At 49.2% G+C, this 20,828-nt stretch overlaps 1 protein-coding gene across 2 annotated transcripts in view; it reads right to left on the minus strand.

Moving 5' to 3' along the window:
• TOM1L1 (target of myb1 like 1 membrane trafficking protein) overlaps nucleotides 1-20,310 on the minus strand; it is a 196,761-nt gene extending 176,451 nt beyond the window's left edge. For both annotated transcript variants that reach the window (XM_075347461.1, XM_075347460.1), the window contains exon 1: nucleotides 20,114-20,310. Coding sequence is in view for 1 of the 2 variants with exons in the window: in XM_075347460.1 (XP_075203575.1) it covers nucleotides 20,114-20,171 (58 nt within the window). In the remaining variant the exon portion in view is untranslated. The remainder of the gene's footprint in view (nucleotides 1-20,113) is intronic.
• Between the last annotated feature and the right edge of the window lie 518 nt (nucleotides 20,311-20,828).

Raw genomic sequence — 20,828 nt, forward strand, 5'->3', positions numbered from 1 at the left:
TGCCAGCAGTAAAATCATGAACTGAAGATTTATTTTTGTAGTGTGTAGAAAATACAAGGCAAAGTCATTTTAAGAAGGAATCTGAAGTTTTGCTATATCTCAGATTGAATAGTAATACTAGTTTGTATGTTTCCATAGTAAGCACACGTAAATCTGGAAAAGAAAAATATAATTGACTGCATATTGATATAATAAATTAAGAGATTCAATGAGGCTAAGCAGTAAATTATAAATATATTGCTAGTTTTTCCTTGAATAAAGTTTAGCCACACCAAGAAATGTAAAAACATACTCAAAATAAAGAAAAATCCCTACTCCATACCTTTAGAATTATCTAGAATCAAAACTCAAGAACTGGAAAAAGTACAGTAATTCAAAAGAATTCCATTGTATGTACAATTGACTTTATTTTTCTATCACCTGTTATTCTCCTGCAATGGCAGCTTTAATCTTTCACAGTGTACAGCTGGTTTCCATTGAGATAAACCACTAGTGCCTGCCCAGACCATGGCCAAGTGCACAGAGAGGGTGCAGTAGTTACACTGCAGGAGAGGAAGCTACCTCTGTCCAGCCCACTGATTTCTACATAGATGTTAGCTGCGTATCTCTCCCCCTTAGGGCTGCTTCTCACTTGCGAGTTTCTCGCAGTAGAGTAATGCGAGAAAAACTCGCATTGGAATCGGACACATGTTAGTGAATGATTCAGCTCTCATCTGCGATTTTTTTCTCAGTCCAAATCGGACCGAGAAAAAAATCGCAGCATGCTGCTTTTTTGCGAGTTTCTACTGCGAGTTTCTCCAATGCAAGTCTATGGGAGCGTGTAAAAAATCGGATGTCACGGGACGGCACTCACACCATCCTAGTGACATCCGATTTTCTAAATACATTTCTCGCATGTTTCCTAAAACACTGGAAACGAGCGATGTCTCCCAATGTCTGTCAATCACTATTCTCTGTCAGTCGGTCTCTCCCTCTCGGTCTCTATTCTCTCTCTGTCGGTCCGTCACTATCTCTGTCCCTCTCTCACAGTCTGTCGGTCATTTTCCCCTCCTCTCTCATACTCACCGTTCCCCGATCCCCGGCGCGGCGCTGCACGGCATTCTCACTGCTCCGGCGGCTTTTACTATTTTGAAAAAGCCGGCCGCTCATTAAACAATCTCGTATTCCCTGCTTTCCCCGCCCACAGGCGCCTATGATTGGTTGCAGTGAGACACGCCCCCACGCTGAGTGACAGGTGTCTCACTGCAACCAATCACAGCAGCCGGTGGGCGGGTCTATACTGTGCAGTGAAATAAATAAATAAATAATTAAAAAAAATGGCGTGCGGTCCCCCCCAATTTTAATACCAGCCAGATAAAGCCATACGGCTGAAGGCTGGTATTCTCAGGATGGGGAGCTCCACGTTATGGGGAGCCCCCCACCCTAACAATATCAGCCAACAGCCGCCCAGAATTGCCGCATACATTATATGCGACAGTTCTGGGACTGTACCCGGCTCTTCCCGATTTACCCTGGTGCGTTGGCAAATCGGGGTAATAAGGAGTTATTGGCAGCCCATAGCTGCCAATAAGTCCTAGATTAATCATGTCAGGCGTCTATGAGACACCCTCCATGATTAATCTGTAAGTTACAGTAAATAAACACACACACATGAAAAAATCCTTTATTGGAAATAAAAAACACAAACACATTCCCTCATTACCAATTTATTAACCCCGACAAACCCTCCATGTCCGGCGTAATCCACGGACTCCAGCGTCGCTTCCAGCATGCAGGTGACAGGAGCTGCAGAAGACACCGCCGCTCCGGTCACCTCCAAGCAGCAACTGAGGTGAGTAGCGCGATCTGCTGAGGTGTCACTGAGGTTACCCGCTGTCACTGGATCCAGCGGTGACAGCGGGTAACCTCAGTGACACCTCAGCAGATCGCGCTACTCACCTCAGTTGCTGCTTGGAGGTGACCGGAGCGGCGGTGTCTTCTGCAGCTCCTGTCACCTGCATGCTGGAAGCGACGCTGGAGTCCGTGGATTACGCCGGACATGGAGGGTTTGTCGGGGTTAATAAATTGGTAATGAGGGAATGTGTTTGTGTTTTTTATTTCTAATAAAGGATTTTTTCGGGTGTGTGTGTTTATTTACTGTAACTTACAGATTAATCATGGAGGGTGTCTCATAGACGCCTGACATGATTAATCTAGGACTTATTGGCAGCTATGGGCTGCCATTAACTCCTTATTACCCCGATTTGCCAACGCACCAGGGCAAATCGGGAAGAGCCGGGTACAGTCCCAGAACTGTCGCATATAATGTATGCGGCAATTCTGGGCGGCTGTTGGCTGATATTGTTAGGGTGGGGGGCTCCCCATAACGTGGAGCTCCCCATCCTGAGAATACCAGCCTTCAGCCGTATGGCTTTATCTGGCTGGTATTAAAATTGGGGGGGACCGCACGCCGTTTTTTAAAATTATTTATTTATTTATTTCACTGCACAGTATAGACCCGCCCACCGGCTGCTGTGATTGGGTGCAGTGTGACACCTGTCACTCAGAGTGGGGGCGTGTCTCACTGTAACCAATCATAGGCGCTGGTGGGCGGGGAAAGCAGGGAATACGAAATTGTTTAATGGGCGGCCGGCTTTTTCAAAACAGTAAAAGCCGCCGGAGCAGTGAGAATGCCGTGCAGCGCCGGGGATCGGGGATTGGTGAGTATGAGAGAGGGCTGCTAACTTCAGTTACTCAGGAGATTAGCGGTCACCGGTGAGTCTTCACAGGTGACCGCTAATCAGGGCGCGACACAGACAGAGCCGCAGCATGACAATGAAGTCGGGTGAAGTTCACCCGAGTTCATTCTGACAGTGCGGCTCTGTCTGTGTCTGCTGTCATCTGCCATTCACCGCTGCTACATGGCTGTCTGTGTCTGCTGTCAGCGGCCATGTAGCAGCGCTGAATGGCAGATGACATAGTAAAAAATACGCATTACACACGCATTACACACGCATTACACACGCATTTCACACGCTAGTAAAATCTCAGAAATAGCATCGCACTTGCGTTGCACTCGCACCTAACGTGAACTAAAATCAGCCGAGTTTTTTTCAGCCCAGTCGGACCGATTTTACTCGCATAGATGTGTTTCCACCCTTACATCTCAGCTCCTGACAAGCAGCTGTTGCAAATCTTGCAAAGTCACCAGTCTCCACTATCTGCATCTTTTAGAGCAGGTCTACAAATCATGGCTCCTACTGTCCAGAGCTGTATGCTTGTTCAATTGCCCTGTTACCGCTATATGTAAAAATAGTGACAGCTGTGTAGATTCCAACCAGAAAACCACTGATAGCTAAATGTGTAAGAGCAGATCTTGTATTTTAAATTCCTACTAGGTTACACTAGCGAATAGTGCAATATGCTAATGACACTCAGCTAAAACTCTGCTGCGAGCAAGAGCCGAGTGTCATTATACTGTGCTCTGACTCTTTTGTATGTTAGAATTAGAGCACAGGTGAGGAGAAGAAGGAAAAATTAATCTCTCCATCTTCTCTATTGCCTGTCTATGTGTATATTGGACTTGACTCCAATGACATCAGTGCAGTCCGATGTTTCACACGCAGCCATAGACTTGTATTGGTGTGCATGATCCGAGACACTGCCAATCACGTTGAGATTTTTTACTCATGATGAATTGGCGTGAGAAAAAAAATCACGCATCAGCGATTAACATTGGTTTGAGTACAATACGAGATTTTCTCACACTACACTCGTCCTATTCATACATTCATGTGAGTGAGTCCTAATACTATATCTCTACTATTCACCAGAACTGTGGCAGCATAACTACATTCAACTGAGAATTATATATGTAGCACAAAATGTAATTACTCTTCTACAATCTAAACCAGAAGTCTCAACCACGAGGCCCACAGTCCGCATGCGGCCCCTGAGGCTGCTTCTTGTGGCCCGCAGACACCTAGTCCCCATGATGATTGTGGCCTGGTACATGGTGCCGCCGCAGTGAGCGCTTTCCTTTAGGTGACTATAATTTGCGGTACCGCGCAGAGAAGAACATCTCTACACATCTTAACTAATGGCAGCTGCTGACCAATTAGAGGCCAGCAGTTAACGTAGGTGTATTCTGATTGGCTGGCGCAGCTTCCATTAGTAAATATGTGAAGAGAGCAAGGCCGCAAATTGTTCCCCAGTAGAAAAACGCTGATGGTGGCAGCCCTGTGTATCGGACAGCAATCATTACAGGGTCTAGGTGCCTGCGGGCTGCAAGAGGTAAGAAGACACTGAGGGAACGGAGGACAGGTGAGAAGAATCTTTTTTTTTTTTTTGGATGTGAACAACGTCACCACAGGGGATAATATTACACAATGGGTTCATTACTACAAGGAGACAATATAGGCACAATACCACAGGGGACAATATGGGCACATTACTACAAAAGGGCAATATTGGCACATTACCACAGGGGACAATATGGGCAAATTACCACAGGGGACAATATGGGAACCTCAAGACCCACCTCTTCCAACAAGCCTACAACCTACAATAGCCCTCAGCCCAGTAGACCACTGCGCAACCAGCTCTGTCCTCACCTATTGTACCATCACCCATTCCCTGTAGACTGTGAGCCCTCGCGGGCAGGGTCCTCTCTCCTCCTATACCAGTCTGTCTTGTACTGTTAATGATTGTTGTACGTATACCCTCTTTCACTTGTAAAGCGCCATGGAATAAATGGCGCTATAATAATAAATAATAATAATAATAATAATTACCTCAGGGGACAATATGGGCACATTACCACAGGTGACAATATGGGCAAATTACCACAGGGGACAATATGGGCACATTACTACAGAGGAGAATATGGGAACATTACCACAAGGGACAATATGGGCACATTACTACAGGGAACAATATGGACACATTACTACAGGGGACAATATGGGCACATTACTACAGGCTTTAATCTGATCACATAACTACAGGGGACAATATGGGAAAATTACCACAGGGGACAATATGAGCACATTACCACAGGTGACAATATGGGCAAATTACCACAGGGGACAATATGGGCACATTACTACAGGGGACAATATGGGCACTTTACCATAGGGGACAATATGGGCACATTACTACAGGGGACAATTTGGGAACATTACCACAGGGGACAATATGGGCACATTACTACAGGGGACAATATGGGCACATTACTACAGGGGACAATATGGGCACATTACTACAGGGTTTAATCTGATCACATAACTACAGGGGACAATATGGGCATATTACCACAGGGGACAATATGAACACATTATTACAAGGGGGCAATGTGGGTAGATTACTACAGGGGACAATCTGATCACATTACTACAGGGGACAATATGGGCACATTACCACAGGGACAATATGGGCAAATTACCACAGGGGACAATATGGGCACATTACTACAGAGGACAATATGGGAACATTACCACAAGGGACAATATGGGCACATTACTACAGGGAACAATATGGACACATTACTACAGGGGACAATATGGGCACATTACTACAGAGGACAATATGGGAACATTACCACAAGGGACAATATGGGCACATTACTACAGGGAACAATATGGACACATTACTACAGGGGACAATATGGGCACATTACTACAGGCTTTAATCTGATCACATAACTACAGGGGACAATATGGGAAAATTACCACAGGGGACAATATGAGCACATTACCACAGGTGACAATATGGGCAAATTACCACAGGGGACAATATGGGCACATTACTACAGGGGACAATATGGGCACTTTACCATAGGGGACAATATGGGCACATTACTACAGGGGACAATTTGGGAACATTACCACAGGGGACAATATGGGCACATTACTACAGGGGACAATATGGGCACATTACTACAGGGGACAATATGGGCACATTACTACAGGGTTTAATCTGATCACATAACTACAGGGGACAATATGAGCACATTACCACAGGTGACAATATGGGCAAATTACCACAGGGGACAATATGGGCACATTACTACAGGGGACAATATGGGCACTTTACCATAGGGGACAATATGGGCACATTACTACAGGGGACAATTTGGGAACATTACCACAGGGGACAATATGGGCACATTACTACAGGGGACAATATGGGCACATTACTACAGGGGACAATATGGGCACATTACTACAGGGTTTAATCTGATCACATAACTACAGGGGACAATATGGGCATATTACCACAGGGGACAATATGAACACATTATTACAAGGGGGCAATGTGGGTAGATTACTACAGGGGACAATCTGATCACATTACTACAGGGGACAATATGGGCACATTACCACAGGGACAATATGGGCACATTACCACAGGGACAATATGAGGACATTGCTACAGGGAACAATATGGGCACATTACCACAGGGGACAATATGGGCACATTGCTTCAAGAGACAATAAGGGCAGATTACCACAGGGAACGATATGGGCACATTACCTCAGAGCACAATATGGGCACATTACCACAGGGGAAAATATGGGCCCATTACCACATGGGACAATATGGGCACATTACCACAGGGGAAAATATGGGCACATTATTACATGGGACAATATAGCCACATTACCACAGGGGAAAATATGGGCACATTACTACAGGGGACAATATGGCCACATTACCACAGGGGAAAATATGGGCACATTACTACAGGGGACAATATGGCCACATTACTACAGGGGATAATATGGCCACATTACCACAGGCAGGGCCAGGGTCAGCACCCGGCAAACCCGTTCAAATGTGGGGGACCTGGGCTGCCGGGGGGGCCAGCTCGCGGTGGCAGGAGTGGCGTACCGCTACTTAGGGGGGCCCGGTGCCCGAGCTGTCACCAGCCTCTCCCCACCGAGGATCGCGCTTTCAATTACATCGGCATCGTAGTTGCCGATACAATGGAAAGCAATGATGAGAGAGGGAGCGGCATGCTCCCTCTCTTATCATTCTCCCCGCCGTGACTGTCGGCGCTCTGAGTCTCTGACAGGTGCCTAATGCTATCTGGGTCTGAACTGTGCTATATGGAGCTGTACTGTGCTATATATATGGCTGTATACTACACAAAGTTGCCAAATGCTATCTGGGTCTGTACTGTGCTATATACAGGCTGTGCACTACATGGAGGTGTCTAATGCTATTTTGGTCTGCACTGTGCTATATGCGGGCTGTATACTACATGAGGGTGCCTAATGCTATATGGGTCTGTATTGTGCTATATCGGGGCTGTATACTACATGAGGGTGCCTAATGCTATATGGGTCTGCATTGTGCTATATGGGGACTGCTTAATGTTATATGGGGGTTGTATAGTGCCATATGGGGGTTGTATAGTGCCATATGGGGGTTGCATAATGCCATATGGGGGCTGCATAGTGCAATATGGGGGCTGCATAATGCTACATGAGGGCTATATAATACTATATGGAGGACTATGAGGGCTTCATAACACTATTTGGAGGAATATGGTGACTGCATACTACTATAACTCTAGAGTTGTATGTCCCCTCCATCCTGGTGCTGTATACCCACTCAGAGCTGTATGTCCCTCCACCCCAGTACTGTATATCCACCAGAGCTGTATGTCCCCCCCACCTCAGAGCTGTATACTCCCAGAGCTGCATGTCACCCCTCCACCTCAGAGCTTTTTGTCACCCCCACCCCAGAGCCACTGTCCCCTCTAGAGCTGTATAGCCCCATTGCTGTATACCCCTTTCCTCAGTAATATGTATGCGCCCCAGTAATGTGTATGTCCCCAACCTCTCTTGTAATGTATATACAGCAGTGTTAGTGTTCTCTATGTGCGGCCATGTCTGTTAGTGACTGCCACCAATCAGCGTGGCACCGACACATGTCCAGGAGGAACTGGATGGACACAAGCAGAACGGTGAATGAGGCTGTTGCCGGCTTCCCAATATTAGACATATCTCAAATGTGTCTGTGTGTGCATGAATGATCTGTATCTGTATATGTCAGTGTATATGACTGTGTCTAGATTTATGTCTATTTATATGTGGTTTTCTGAATTTCTCTTTAAATATATATGTGGACGTATGCCTGTATGTGTATGTATTTGTGCATGTCTATGTGTGGATGGGGCCCACTGAGGCTCTTTCGCCCAGGGCCCACAAAAACCTGGAGCAGGCCCTAACCACAGGGGATAATATAGGCATATTACCTTAGGGGACAATATGGGCAAATTACCACAGGGGACAATATGGACACATTACTAAAAAGGGACAATATTGGCACATTACTACAAGAGGGCAATATGGCCTCATTACCACAGGGGGCAATATGGGCACATTACCACAGGGAACAATATGGGCACATTACTACAGGGGACCAAATGGCCACATTACCACAGGGGACAATATGGGCACATTACCATAGGGGACAATATGGACACATTACTACAGGGAACAATATGGCCACATTACCACAGGGGACAATATAGGCACATTACTACAGGAAGGGGAGAAGGATAGGGCACATTACTACAGGATGGGAACATTCCAGGATGGAAATATTATTATAAGATGTTGGCCAAAATTACTATATGGTGATAATTGTAAAACGATATTACTTACAAGGGGATAAAATGTAAAAAAAAAATCAAAATAATGAATTTTTCCCCTTTAAAAATACTTTTTTATATATAAAGTGCACACTTGTTATAATAAATGAGTGAAAAATGTTCAAAAAAACATGATCCAAAGGTGTATAAAAAAAAATATGTGATCACTAAAAATGTCACTGGGTCCAGCAAAGAACGTGGCCCCCCAAATACATTTTTTTTCTATGTGCGGCCCTTATACTCAGCAGAGTTTGAGACCCTGATCTAAACTATTGTCTCCCGGGTAAAGGGGTGTGATGGAACAAAAATATTTCTAAAATCAATGTTGATGTAACTTCCTTATCTCAATAAGAAACAGTTTCAAGTACTGTACATGTTTCTTGCACACATTTAGTTGTGCAAACAATTGACACAGTACCCACCCATTGTTTGTATACCCAATGCAGGACAAAGACATATTGTATTGCATTCGGTTACATGTATGACTCATAGAAAAATTGATTTCAGTAACCATTTATGCATACACCCTTTATAGGGGCATGAGGAATCAAAGTAATGTTGTGTAAATAGGGAATAAGTGACGTAGGAAAGTAATGTACTGGATTACATCGTAGTGTAATAAGGAGAACTGGCCTCTAGTCTGATCGACTCACGTATTATAACTGCTAGTGTTCATGTTACTGAGTATGGGGCAGTCTTTGTGATATCATTATTAATGTAAAAGCCAATAAACCAGGACGATAACGCTTGATAATATAGCCAACATGTACTGTAATTCTAAATATAAAAACCTTTGGCATCTGATGTACAAGCAAATAAGCACATCTCATCGATGCTTAAGTAAACTACATGAAAATTGGTCTCCGCAATTCTAGGCATGAACTCTGCAAAGAACTATAGATATGACTCCAAAGAAAAAGCAATGTAAAAACCTTTCTGCCTTTTGCTAAGCATTTGGCGCATAGCACCATTATAGTAGTGCAAAGCAGTCCACTTGTTCTTGCCATTATTAGCATGCTAATAGTCTACACAGCGAAGAATACATCCTATACAAGAGCAAAATGGGACCACCAAAGCAAGATGTCAGCACGTTCTGGAAGAGCTGGGATGTTCATTTACTACTCTGTGTTCTTCTACCCTTCACTTTTTGGCTAGCATCCTATAAGGAGAAGCCACCAATTGGAAAGAAGGATAGGCAACCTAATTTACTTGCTTTGCCACAAGTTGTTAAAGGGAACTTGTCAACAGGTTTTTGCTACCCCATCTAAGCACTGCCTGATCTAGGGGTAGAGAGCCTGATTCCAGTGATATATCACTTACAGGACTGCTTGCTGCAATTTTGATAATCTAAGCCAGCTTTCACATTGCGTTTTCACCTACGTTCACTGGTCCCGTTCGGGCAACCATCTGAACCCCCTCCCCCCCGCCCGCAAAACGTGTTTCGGACACATATGCTGACGCTATTGACTATAATGGAGCAGACGGAGTCAGCGTGTGCTCTGTCTTGCACCATTTTTGGGCATATACGTTTTCTACAGGTGGACACCCAAACGGGTTTGGACAGATACCCCGACGGAACCAGTGAGCGTAGGTGAAAACGCAATGTGAAAGAGGCCTGTTTTCTCTTCCGCGGGTCTAGCAATTCTCTGAATGCTGAACTTTGCATCCTCTCGCCCAAACACCACTGATTAGCAGCTTACTGTGTATACTATGCATAGAGAGAAAGCTGTCAATTAGGCCTAAAACACACTTACGCAAAAAAAACGTCCGTGTGACACGGTCCGTTTTTCGGGTCCGTGTTCCGTTTTTTTTGGGGCGTTTCTCCGCTACGTATGGCATCCGTGTGATGGCGTATGCGAGCCGTGTGTACGTGTATAATGTCCGTGTTTGTGTGTAAAATGCCCGTGTATGTGTACATGGAATGTCCGTGTGGAATGTCCGTTTGTGTGTTGCACAATGTCGTTGATACATGTCGGCTGACAGCAGACAGAGTTGCGCAATGAGAATGAACTCGGGTGAACTTCACCCGACTTCATTGTCATGCCGCGGCCTGTCTGTGTGCCGCGTACTGATTAGCGGTCACACAGTGACCGCTAATCCCCCGAGTGACTGAAGTGAGCGGCCCTCTCTCATACTTATGGTTCCCCGATCACCAGCGCGGCGAGGAACAGCTGTGCAGAGAATACGCGGCAACAATTACTTTGAATATGCCGGCCGCTCATTAATCAATCTCGTATTCCCTGCTTTCCCCACCCACAGACACCTGTGATTGGTTGCAGTCAGACACGCCCCCCCACGCTGAGTGACAGCTGTCTCACTGCACCCAATCACAGCAGCCGGTGGGCGTGTCTATACTGTGCAGTGAAATAAATAATTAAATAATTAAAAAAAACGGCGTGCGGTCCCCCCCAATTTTCAAACCAGCCAGATAAAGCCATACGGCTGAAGGCTGGTATTCTCAGGATGGGGAGCCCCACATTATGGGGAGCCCCTCAGCCTAACAATATCAGTCAGCAGCCGCCCAGAATTGCCGCATACATTATATGTGACAGTTCTGGGACTGTACCCGGCTCTTCCTGATTTGCCCTGGTGCATTGGCAAATCGGGGTAATAAGGAATTATTGGCAGCCCATAGCTGCCAATAAGTCCTAGATTAATCATGTCAGGCGTCTCCCCGAGATACCTTCCATGATTAATCTGTAAATTACAGTAAATAAACACACACACCCGAACAATCCTTTATTAGAAAAAAAACACAAACATATACCCTGGTTCACCATTTTAATAAGCCCGAAAAAGCCCTCCATGTCCGGCGTACTCCAGGATGGTCCAGCGTCGCTTCCAGCTCTGCTGCATGGAGTTGACCGGAGCTGCAGAAGACACCGCCGCTCCTGTCAGCTCCACACAGCTGCTGGGGCGGCACAGTTTCATGTATATTGAATAGCACTTTTATATGTAGTTGCCAGACTGTAAAGAGATAGTTAAGTGTTGGGCCTAGATCACAATTTTGACCAGGGGTGCACAAACTTTATAGTGTTACTATAATACAGCTCTCAATAAGGTGGATTTTCAATGTTCAAATACATTTGTGAAGATGAGTAAGGATTGAAATTGCTGACACAATAATTGTATATACAGTATTTTTTTTTAAATTCAATGTCTTGACAGTGTATAGCCCAATTCATTCTATGAACCACCTTCTCCTTGACCTCACTTCTAGTGCCAAATCATCTATTACTCATTCGAGAGGGAATAATCCATATTTCACCACCCTTGACCACTGTGACATGAGGTTTTTAAAGCATGCGCCAAACTTCTGCAAAAAGGGCAATTTCCTAGTCTTTTTCTTTTATATGCTTCAAACCTCAGCCCTTAAATAAAAATTGCTCCAGGCTATATTCCCATATTGAGTATTTGGTGAGTTTTTTACCTCAGTATTTATAAGCCAAAACCAGGAGTAAGTGAAAAATACAAAAGTGGTGCTCGTGTTTCTACTATACTTTTCGCCCTTAGGCTATATTCCCACAATGAGTATTTGGTGAGTTTTTTTACGTCAGTGTTTATAAGCCAAAGCCAGGAGTGGGTGAATAATACAGAAGTAGTGCTCATATTACTTTTCCTTTGATTGTCTCACTTCTAGTTTTCGTTCACCAATAGGGATGAGCGAGTATACTCGTTACTACTCGGTACTCTCCGTGTAGTACGGTATTCGGGCTACTTGTTACTCCGCGAGTATCCTTGTAATTACTCGTTAGGACTAGCGAGTCCAATGTAAGTCAATGGGAAATGTGAGTAATTGTCTGCTGGACCCTACAAAGCAGTCTAGGGGCTGAGTAAAAGGCTGAAATGCATGCATGATTGTTTAAAATAAAAAGCCGCTGGCTTTTTTAGGCAATCAGCTGATGCACGCTCCCCGCCCGGGTCCTTCGCTCCCTGGAGCTGTGCCCCCGCTGCTTCGCTCCCCGCTCCATGGTGCTGCACTCCCTGCCTGGTCCTAACTTAGGATCGGGCAGGGGGGTAGCAGGGTAGCGATGCACCAGGTGGGGGATTGAGGCAGCGGGGAGGGAAGCTTCGGACGGGAAAGCCGACAATGAAGTCTCTCTCTCTCCCTGTCTGTCGGTCTCTCTCTCTGTCTGTCGGTCAGTCTCTCTCTCTGTCGGTCTCTCTCTCTGTCTGTCTGTCGGTCTCTCGCTCTGTAATGGAGGCGCCAAATCTGGGGCGGCTGCCGGTTGCTATTCTTACCCTGGGTTGGGCAATAACTATGTGCCCCCCCAGGGGGAGAATACTAACTCCCAGCTGTCTGTTATATTGGCTGACTATCAAAATTGGGGGGGGGGACCGCAGGCTGGTTTTTTTAAATGATTTATTTATTTATTTATTTATTTATTTATTGTACTGCACGATATAGACCCGCCCACTGGCGGCTGTGATTGGTTGCAGTGAGACAGCTGTCACTCAGCGTGAAGGCGCGTCTGACTGCAACCAATCATAGGCGTCGGTGGGCGGGACAGCTGTGCAGTGCCGTGCCGGTGATCGGTGAGTATGAGAGAGGGGGTGAGAGGGAGACACCGACTGACAGACCGACAGAGAGAGAGAGACTGACAGAGAGAGACACTGACCGACCGACAGACAGAGAGAGACTTCACCGATGGCTTTTTCGTCTCATGCTTCCCTCCCCGCTGCCTCACTCCCCCACCTGGTGCTTCCCACCCTGCTGCCTGGTGCTTCACTCCCCTGCTGCCTCCCCGCCCGATCCTAAGTTAGGACCGGGTGGGGAGCGCAGCACCAGGGAGCGGGGAGTGAAGGACCCGGGCGGGGAGTGTGCATCAGCTGATTGTTTTAAAAAGCTGGGTGCTTTTTACCGCCCGGTTTTTAAACAATCATGCATCAATTTTAGCCTTTTACTCAGCCCCCAGACCCCGCTTTGTAGGGTCCAGCAGACAATTACTCACATTTTCCATTGACTTGCATTGGACTCGATACTCGTAACGACTAACTGAGTATTAGGACCTACTCGTTACGAGTATAGAGAGTCTGAGTATTTCACTACTTGCTCATCCCTATTCACCAATACTGAGGTAAAGAACTAACTAAATACTGAATATGTGGACGCGGCCTTATGGTAATGTCTACAAAGTGCTGCAGAATATGTTACCATAGTACTATATAAACAAGTATAAAGCTTCTTATTTTCAAATGTACTAATGATTTCTGAAAAAAAAAAATTAAAATGATGGATACTCTTTAATAACATGGAATTTTCTGACTTTGCATTCAGTTTTAAGGAAGAACAGAGGAAGTGTGGCGCCCTGGACAAGCCAGGACGTCACAGGTACTGCAACAACACACCCCACACCCCGGTTAGGAACACCTAAGCCAGACACAAATCCTTGTTGCCTCCCTCCAGGGGCTGATGTTCACACCAGGTGGGGTGGAGACAGGTGGTTGGCTCCTCCCAATGAGCAGTTCACAGTCCTGGAGGCGGGAAAAGGAAGGGAGTTGAGTGGAGAGTTGAGTGGCGAGTTGAGTAGAGAGTGGAGTGGAGTAAGGAAGTGGTAGTGGAGGAGCTGACTGGCCGTGTCCGGGTACATGGCCCGGGCACAGAAACAGCAAGGTTGGCAGACGGTCGTGACAGTCTGCAGGAGAGGCCGATTGACGCACAACCGTAAGGACCGGGGACGGGCAGTGGCCCGCCGGTACCGGATCGGGGAGCGAAGAGAAGCCAGCACCATCCGGCAGGGCCTACGGACCCCGACCAGGCTAGGAGTCGCCGTTAAACCGGTCAAATCCATCAGCGACGGGAACCTCCGGGGTTTCCCAGCAGTAAAGACCCGACTGAAGGCAACCGTCCAAACCATGAGGGAGATAAAGCTACCGCCAGAGCTAGAGCTCCCAGGGCCAGAGCCTGCGGGCAAACAGGGGCTCCCTTATCCAACCTACCGCTGGGGAGCGGGTTACCGGTGGGAAGCCATCGGGGCCAAGAACATACCACCGGTGCAGGGAGAGACAGTTACCGCCAACCTACCGGGAGTGACCGTCGCAGCCGTCTGTGGGACTCGTCCATCCAGCCGTTTGTTTTACCAGAGACTCCGTGTGCATTACTGGCTGAGTAAGTACCACCATGCCGTCTGGCACTGCGCTGCCCCGCGACCCTGCACCTGGCCAGGCCCCGCAACCCACCAAACAGACAACAACTCCGGGCCCCAGGACTACCAACACCCCCTACCCACGGAGGGGAGAGAAACATCCCAGCTGCTCCCTGTCATCGCTCCCGGGATCCCTGTACAGAGCAGCGGTGGTGCCCCAACCTCACCACACACCGTGGGTGGCGTCACAAACCGACATCCCAAACACCAACAAACCACCCCTTTCACTCACGGGCGAGGAGCGCCGCTCGAGTCCCCGGATCCGGCCCACCGCTCGAGCCACCGAGCAGCAGCAGCAGCGCCGGACCCGAGCGTGGTGAGCGCAGCGCCCCACCACCCGTGACAACTTGGCGTCACGAACAGGATCCTACCGTTCTACCGCCTGGTGGAAGTGCGCCTTGTGTCCCGCCGGAAGTGTCCAGCCGAAAATTTTCGGAAGCCGCCATATTGGGCGCGAAAAGTCCCCGCTCTTTCCCCCCGCCCTTGAAGAGGAGGTGCGAAAGAGACACCAAGGGGGCACGGATGGCGTCTGGCCGCATGTAGACCGCGGCTATAAAAGCAGGGACACCAGGACCCTGCGGCCATCTTTTGGTTCCTGGAGGAGGCCGCCGCAGCGATGCACCGTCCGACGAACAACACCGTAACCCCCGCGCCCGGCACCGCGGCGTGGGTGGAGGTCCGGACCGCTCAGCTGCATAGCCGACTGCAGATCCGAGTGCAGCTCCTCTTGGAGGAGTGGGAGGCCGACATGGTGGATGTGGTGGCGGCCATACGGAGACGCGAAGTGGAGGAAGAACTGGAAGAGCAGGCAAGCGACCCACGCCCCTGTAGCCCTATAGGGTCGGCCATTGTGGCTGAGGAGCCCGGTCTGCGCCCGCTCGCCCTGCTGCCTCCCCCACTGCCCATGTTGGCTGCTGCTGCCGCGCCACTAGGCCCGCTACCACCGTAACCGGTAGCGGTACCCTGCCAACCCGCCCAGGTGGACCGACCTGCAGCCGGGGTTCGTGACCATCCTGAATCGCTTCCCTGGAAGCTACCGAAAACCGTGCCCGTCAGCGGAAATGTACTGAAGACACCTGCCGTGATCATGCCAGGTTCCGAGCCCGCGCCCCGGACCGTGGCGTGGATAAAGGCCCGAATAAATGAATCCAACCGACGCCATCGGGGCCAGATACGTCTCCTGACGGAGCAGTGGACCACCGAGGTGGAAGCGCTGGTTGCGACTGCCCAGATGCATGAGATGGGAGCCGACGAAACAGAGCTAGTGAGTGACCCATGCCTCCATGTCCCACAGGGACCGGCCACTGCGGCTGGGAGACCCGGTCTGATCTTGGCCCTCGTACCGTCCCTGCCATTACCCATGGGGCACCCCAGCATTGACCTACCTGACCTGCTGCCCCGTGTTACGACGGTGGGGCCCGACGTGCTGAGTACCGGGGGCCCGGAGACTGCAACAGCTGGCAGTAACCCGCCTGGCGCAGGGACGGATGATAGTGACTCCGGCCCTGACACCGAGCCCTTCTCAGAGTCCGAGGACGTGAGTGAGAGCCTTCGCTACTACGGCGGACCAGTCGTTTTCTATAGCCCGTGCACCGGTGGAAATGGATACCGGGCACCCCTTTCCCAACAGGCCTGTCACTGCATGTTTGACATGCTGGTAGCGGAGGATGAGACCATCTCAGCAGAAGAGACGGAGTGATGGCAGCGGTCCTCCGCTGCAAGTAGTCCCCGTTAGGACCACAAGCACCGTTGTGTGATGTTTTGATTTTGTTGAATGTAACTGAATGATAAGAAGAAATAATCAACTGAACTGTTACCAAATTTGCAACCATGATTAAACCGGCCGTTGCCGGCAACAAGTCCCTGTAGGGACCTTCTGCAACCGTGCGTAAGGAACTACTTACGGACAAGCCCGAGAACTCGCAGGGCAACCACAAACTTGTGGCGTATAAATAAAAATGTTGGCTTGTTACCGTGACCGCCTCCGGAGAGGCTGATTTGGGAGGATGGGACTGGAGGAAAGGGATGGCCCAGGCCCGCCACTACCGTAACCGGTGGCGATCCTCTGGGGGTCAGGGGTTCCCGATGGACGTGGGTCCCCTGAAAGAGACCGTACCCGCTCGGGCAACTTGGTTCTGGACTGGGGCAAGGGGTGTTGCCCACTTCTTAGGGGCAGCATCAGGGCCAGGTTGTTTGGGCGGGGGGGGGAAGAGCGGAAGCCGTACCGTTAATAAAATGTTGCAACGTTAAAGCATTGTGCCTCCCGTTATGGGAAGTTTATAAAATGTCTGTGTTTTTACCTGTTTTCTACTTTTCTACCTTTTTTTCAGTTGTGAAAATAAAACCGGTGATGGACGAGCAGCCCGCGGACGGTCTGCATTTAACCAAGGGGGAATGTGGCGCCCTGGACAAGCCAGGACGTCACAGGTACTGCAACATCACACCCCACACCCCGGTTAGGAACACCTAAGCCAGACACAAATCCTTGTTGCCTCCCTCCAGGGGCTGATGTCCACACCTGGTGGGGTGGAGCCAGGTGGTTGGCTCCTCCCACCGAGGAGTTCACAGTCCTGGAGGCGGGAAAAGGAAGGGAGTTGAGTGGAGAGTTGAGTGGGGAGTTTAGTAGAGAGTGGAGGGGAGTAAGGAAGTGGTAGTGGAGGAGCTGACTGGCCGTGTCCGGGTACGTGGCCTGGGCACGGAAACAGCAAGGTTGGCAGACGGTCGTGACAGTCTGCAGGAGAGGCCGATTGACGCACAACCGTAAGGACCGGGGACGGGCAGTGGCCCGCCGGTACCGGATCGGGGAGCGAAGAGAAGCCAGCACCATCCGGCAGGGCCTACGGACCCCGACCAGGCTAGGAGTCGCCATTAAACCAGTCAAATCCATCAGCGACGGGAACCTCCGGGGTTTCCCAGCAGTAAAGACCCGACTGAAGGCAACCGTCCAAACCGTGAGGGAGATAAAGCTACCGCCAGAGCTAGAGCTCCCAGGGCCAGAGCCTGCAAGCAAACAGGGGCTCCCTTATCCAACCTACCGCTGGGGAGCGGGTTACCGGTGGGAAGCCATCGGTGCCAAGAACATACCACCGGTGCAGGGAGAGACAATTACCGCCAACCTACCGGGAGTGACCGTCTCAGCCGTCTGTGGGACTCGTCCATCCAGCCATTTGTTTTACCAGAGACTTCGTGTGCGTTACTGGCTGAGTAAGTACCACCGTGCCGTCTGGCACTGCGCTGCCCCGCGACCCTGCACCTGGCCAGGCCCCGCAACCCACCAAACAGTCAACAACTCCGGGCCCCGGGACTACCAACACCCCCTACCCACGGAAGGGAGAGAAACATCCCAGCTGCTCCCTGTCATCGCTCCCGGGATCCCCGTACAGAGCAGCGGTGGTGCCCCAACCTCACCACACACCATGGGTGGCGTCACAAACCGACATCCCAAACACCAACAAACCACCCCTTTCACTCACGGGCGTGGAGCGCCGCTCGAGTCCCCGGATCCGGCCCACCGCTCGAGCCACCGAGCAGCAGCAGCAGCGCCGGACCCGAGCGTGGTGAGTGCAGCGCCCCGCCGCCCGCGACAGAAGCGTAGCCAAAGCTGCGGACATTGTACAGTAAAGCTGTGGGTAAGCAAATATTTAGACTAGTCTGCATAATGCAATCAAAAGACGTAGGAGGCCCCAGCTTTCAGTGTCAGGATGTAATGCTGCGTCCCTTACTTTCCTCTGCTGCAGGGACACGCTGTCACTCACCGCTGCGGCCGGCTTCTTCCACGCTGCCAGGCATCCTTGCTCTATTCCACATGGGTTCCTCCTCCTCCCGCCTCCCAGAGTCTGAGCGTGCATCACACGGTCTCCGAGAGCGCTTCTAGGGAGCGCTCGTGGGCTGCTGTCCCTATTTTAAAGGGCCAGTGCGCCACTCCTTGGAAATGACTCTCAGCCTATCGCTGAGAGGCACTGGGTATTTAATGCAAGCTCCCACTAGGGGAGTTGCCTGTTCAACCCCATCAGTTTAGTCAGTTGATTTCTGTCTTGTAAGTTGTCAGGTCACCCTGTTTGTCCTGTCCCGTATGGTCCCATCCTGTCCCGCGTGTTCCTGCCTGTACTGTCCAGATCCGTACCTTTCTACCAGCCCTTCCTGCCTGTGGGGATCTGGTTCCAGTCCTGTCCTGCCTGTACCTGGCTACCAGCCCTTCCTGCCTGTTGGCATCTGGTTGCAGTCCTGTCCTGCCTGTACCTGGCTACGAACCCATCCTGCCTGTTGCACCTGGTTCCAGTCCTGTGTCGCCTATATCTGCTACCTCTCCGTCCTGCCTTGTTGGTACTAGTGACTCTGCCTTTCCATCCTTCCCTGCTGGTGCAAGAGACTCTGCCTGTCCATCCTGGCAGTGCCATCTGCCTAGCTAGTGACTTTGCCTGTCCGTCTTGCCCTGCTGGTACTAGAGACTCTGCCTGTCTGTCCTGCATTGAGCCACCTTGGTGGTCCCTGCCTGCACTAAAGACTCTGTCCTGTGTCCGCCCCTGTCCTAGGGGTCAGCTACTACAGTCCTGTTCCACTACCCCACGTAAGGGTAGGCCCGAGGTCTCCCTGTGGCCCAGTGGGTCCTCTTCAGCTCGCCGCTGCACTGTCCCCGGTGGCGAGCGTTACACAGGATACATCATTTAATTCCCTATGAACTGCATTACACTGATGATTCCAGTTTTATTCAGAAAATTTACTATTTGGATCCCATAGATGGGATACAATATATACACTATACTAAATGAAATGAGCGGATCATTGTGAAATCGTCTACTATTTATTGCTGCATGACACAGCTCATCAGGGAGTGAAGGTTACAGAATTCTCACCTCCATAGGTTACATAAGTACCATAAATGTATAGCGGAGATGATCTATTTGAATCTTTAGGGCTGAGGCGTAGCTGCAGGCAACAAAGATTTTGGCCACGTTAGCTCCTAACCACACTTGATTAAGGGTCCATGTCTTATGTGTATTGTGCTCCTTCTCTAAGATGCATGCAGTTTATGTTGATCTATGGATAACTCACTGCAAAATTGTAAGTTTTATCAAATCACAGATGATCATTATGCAAAAGTTTAGGCATCCTTGGTCAAATTCAATTACAGACTTTTCCCATCTTATATGTTCATCCATAATTAATTCGGCAAACTACCAGTAATACTTTATTGCATTCATTGAGACTTTTTCCTGTTGTACACAACCATCCTTAGGTCAACAATGTGAGCTCAGAACCCCAAACGGTGTTGCTATGACAAATTATTTTTTCCCCTGAGAATTTGATAAAATCTGGTGTCACTTACCAATGAGTTGCCCCACATGGGTGCTAAAGGGATCTTTAGAAGTTTTCCCAAACGCCATGATTGAGCGGTGTCTTGAATCTTGCAATCATGAAACATTCACCAAAGAATCTTGACTGTGACATTCAGTAGGATTTGTTGTTTGTAAGTCCATTCAGTGTGAAGAGAGCTGCTGTCAGGAGAAAGTTGCAGTACCTGGCTCAGGTTGAAAGGGTGGGGGAGGACCTGGGCGTAGCAGAAACCCAGGAAGCAGCCACAGGTAACTCAGGGCACTGGCAATCACGTGGGAATGAACGTTCCCTGCACTGTTAATGACACTGCGAAGAAGTCTGAACTCCTCTGGGAGATGCCAAGGGGAGATGTACATACAGTCATGTAATCCAGAGTATTCCATAATCCACCACTTGTCTGCAGCACTCAACAGCGATATGATACTATGTTCACATAGAGATTTTGAGAAGTCCAAAATCGACCTAAAAACCTCTTCAGAAATTTACAGAATGCAGAAGAAGAAACTGTGGTTCCTAAGTTGGGATCACACCGGAGTTTCTTGCAAAGGGCTGTCGTGGTAACACAGCTAAGGGCTCATGCGCACGTTGCGTACTTGCATGCATTTACACTGCGTATTGCACTGCAGCATAAATGCATGCGTCCTGCATCCCCTGCACAATCTATGAAGATTGTGCATGAGACGTGCGCACAATGCTTTTATGAATGC

This window comes from Anomaloglossus baeobatrachus, chromosome 5 (assembly GCF_048569485.1).
Source record: "Anomaloglossus baeobatrachus isolate aAnoBae1 chromosome 5, aAnoBae1.hap1, whole genome shotgun sequence".
In the NCBI taxonomy this organism is placed as follows: Eukaryota; Metazoa; Chordata; class Amphibia; order Anura; family Aromobatidae; genus Anomaloglossus; species Anomaloglossus baeobatrachus.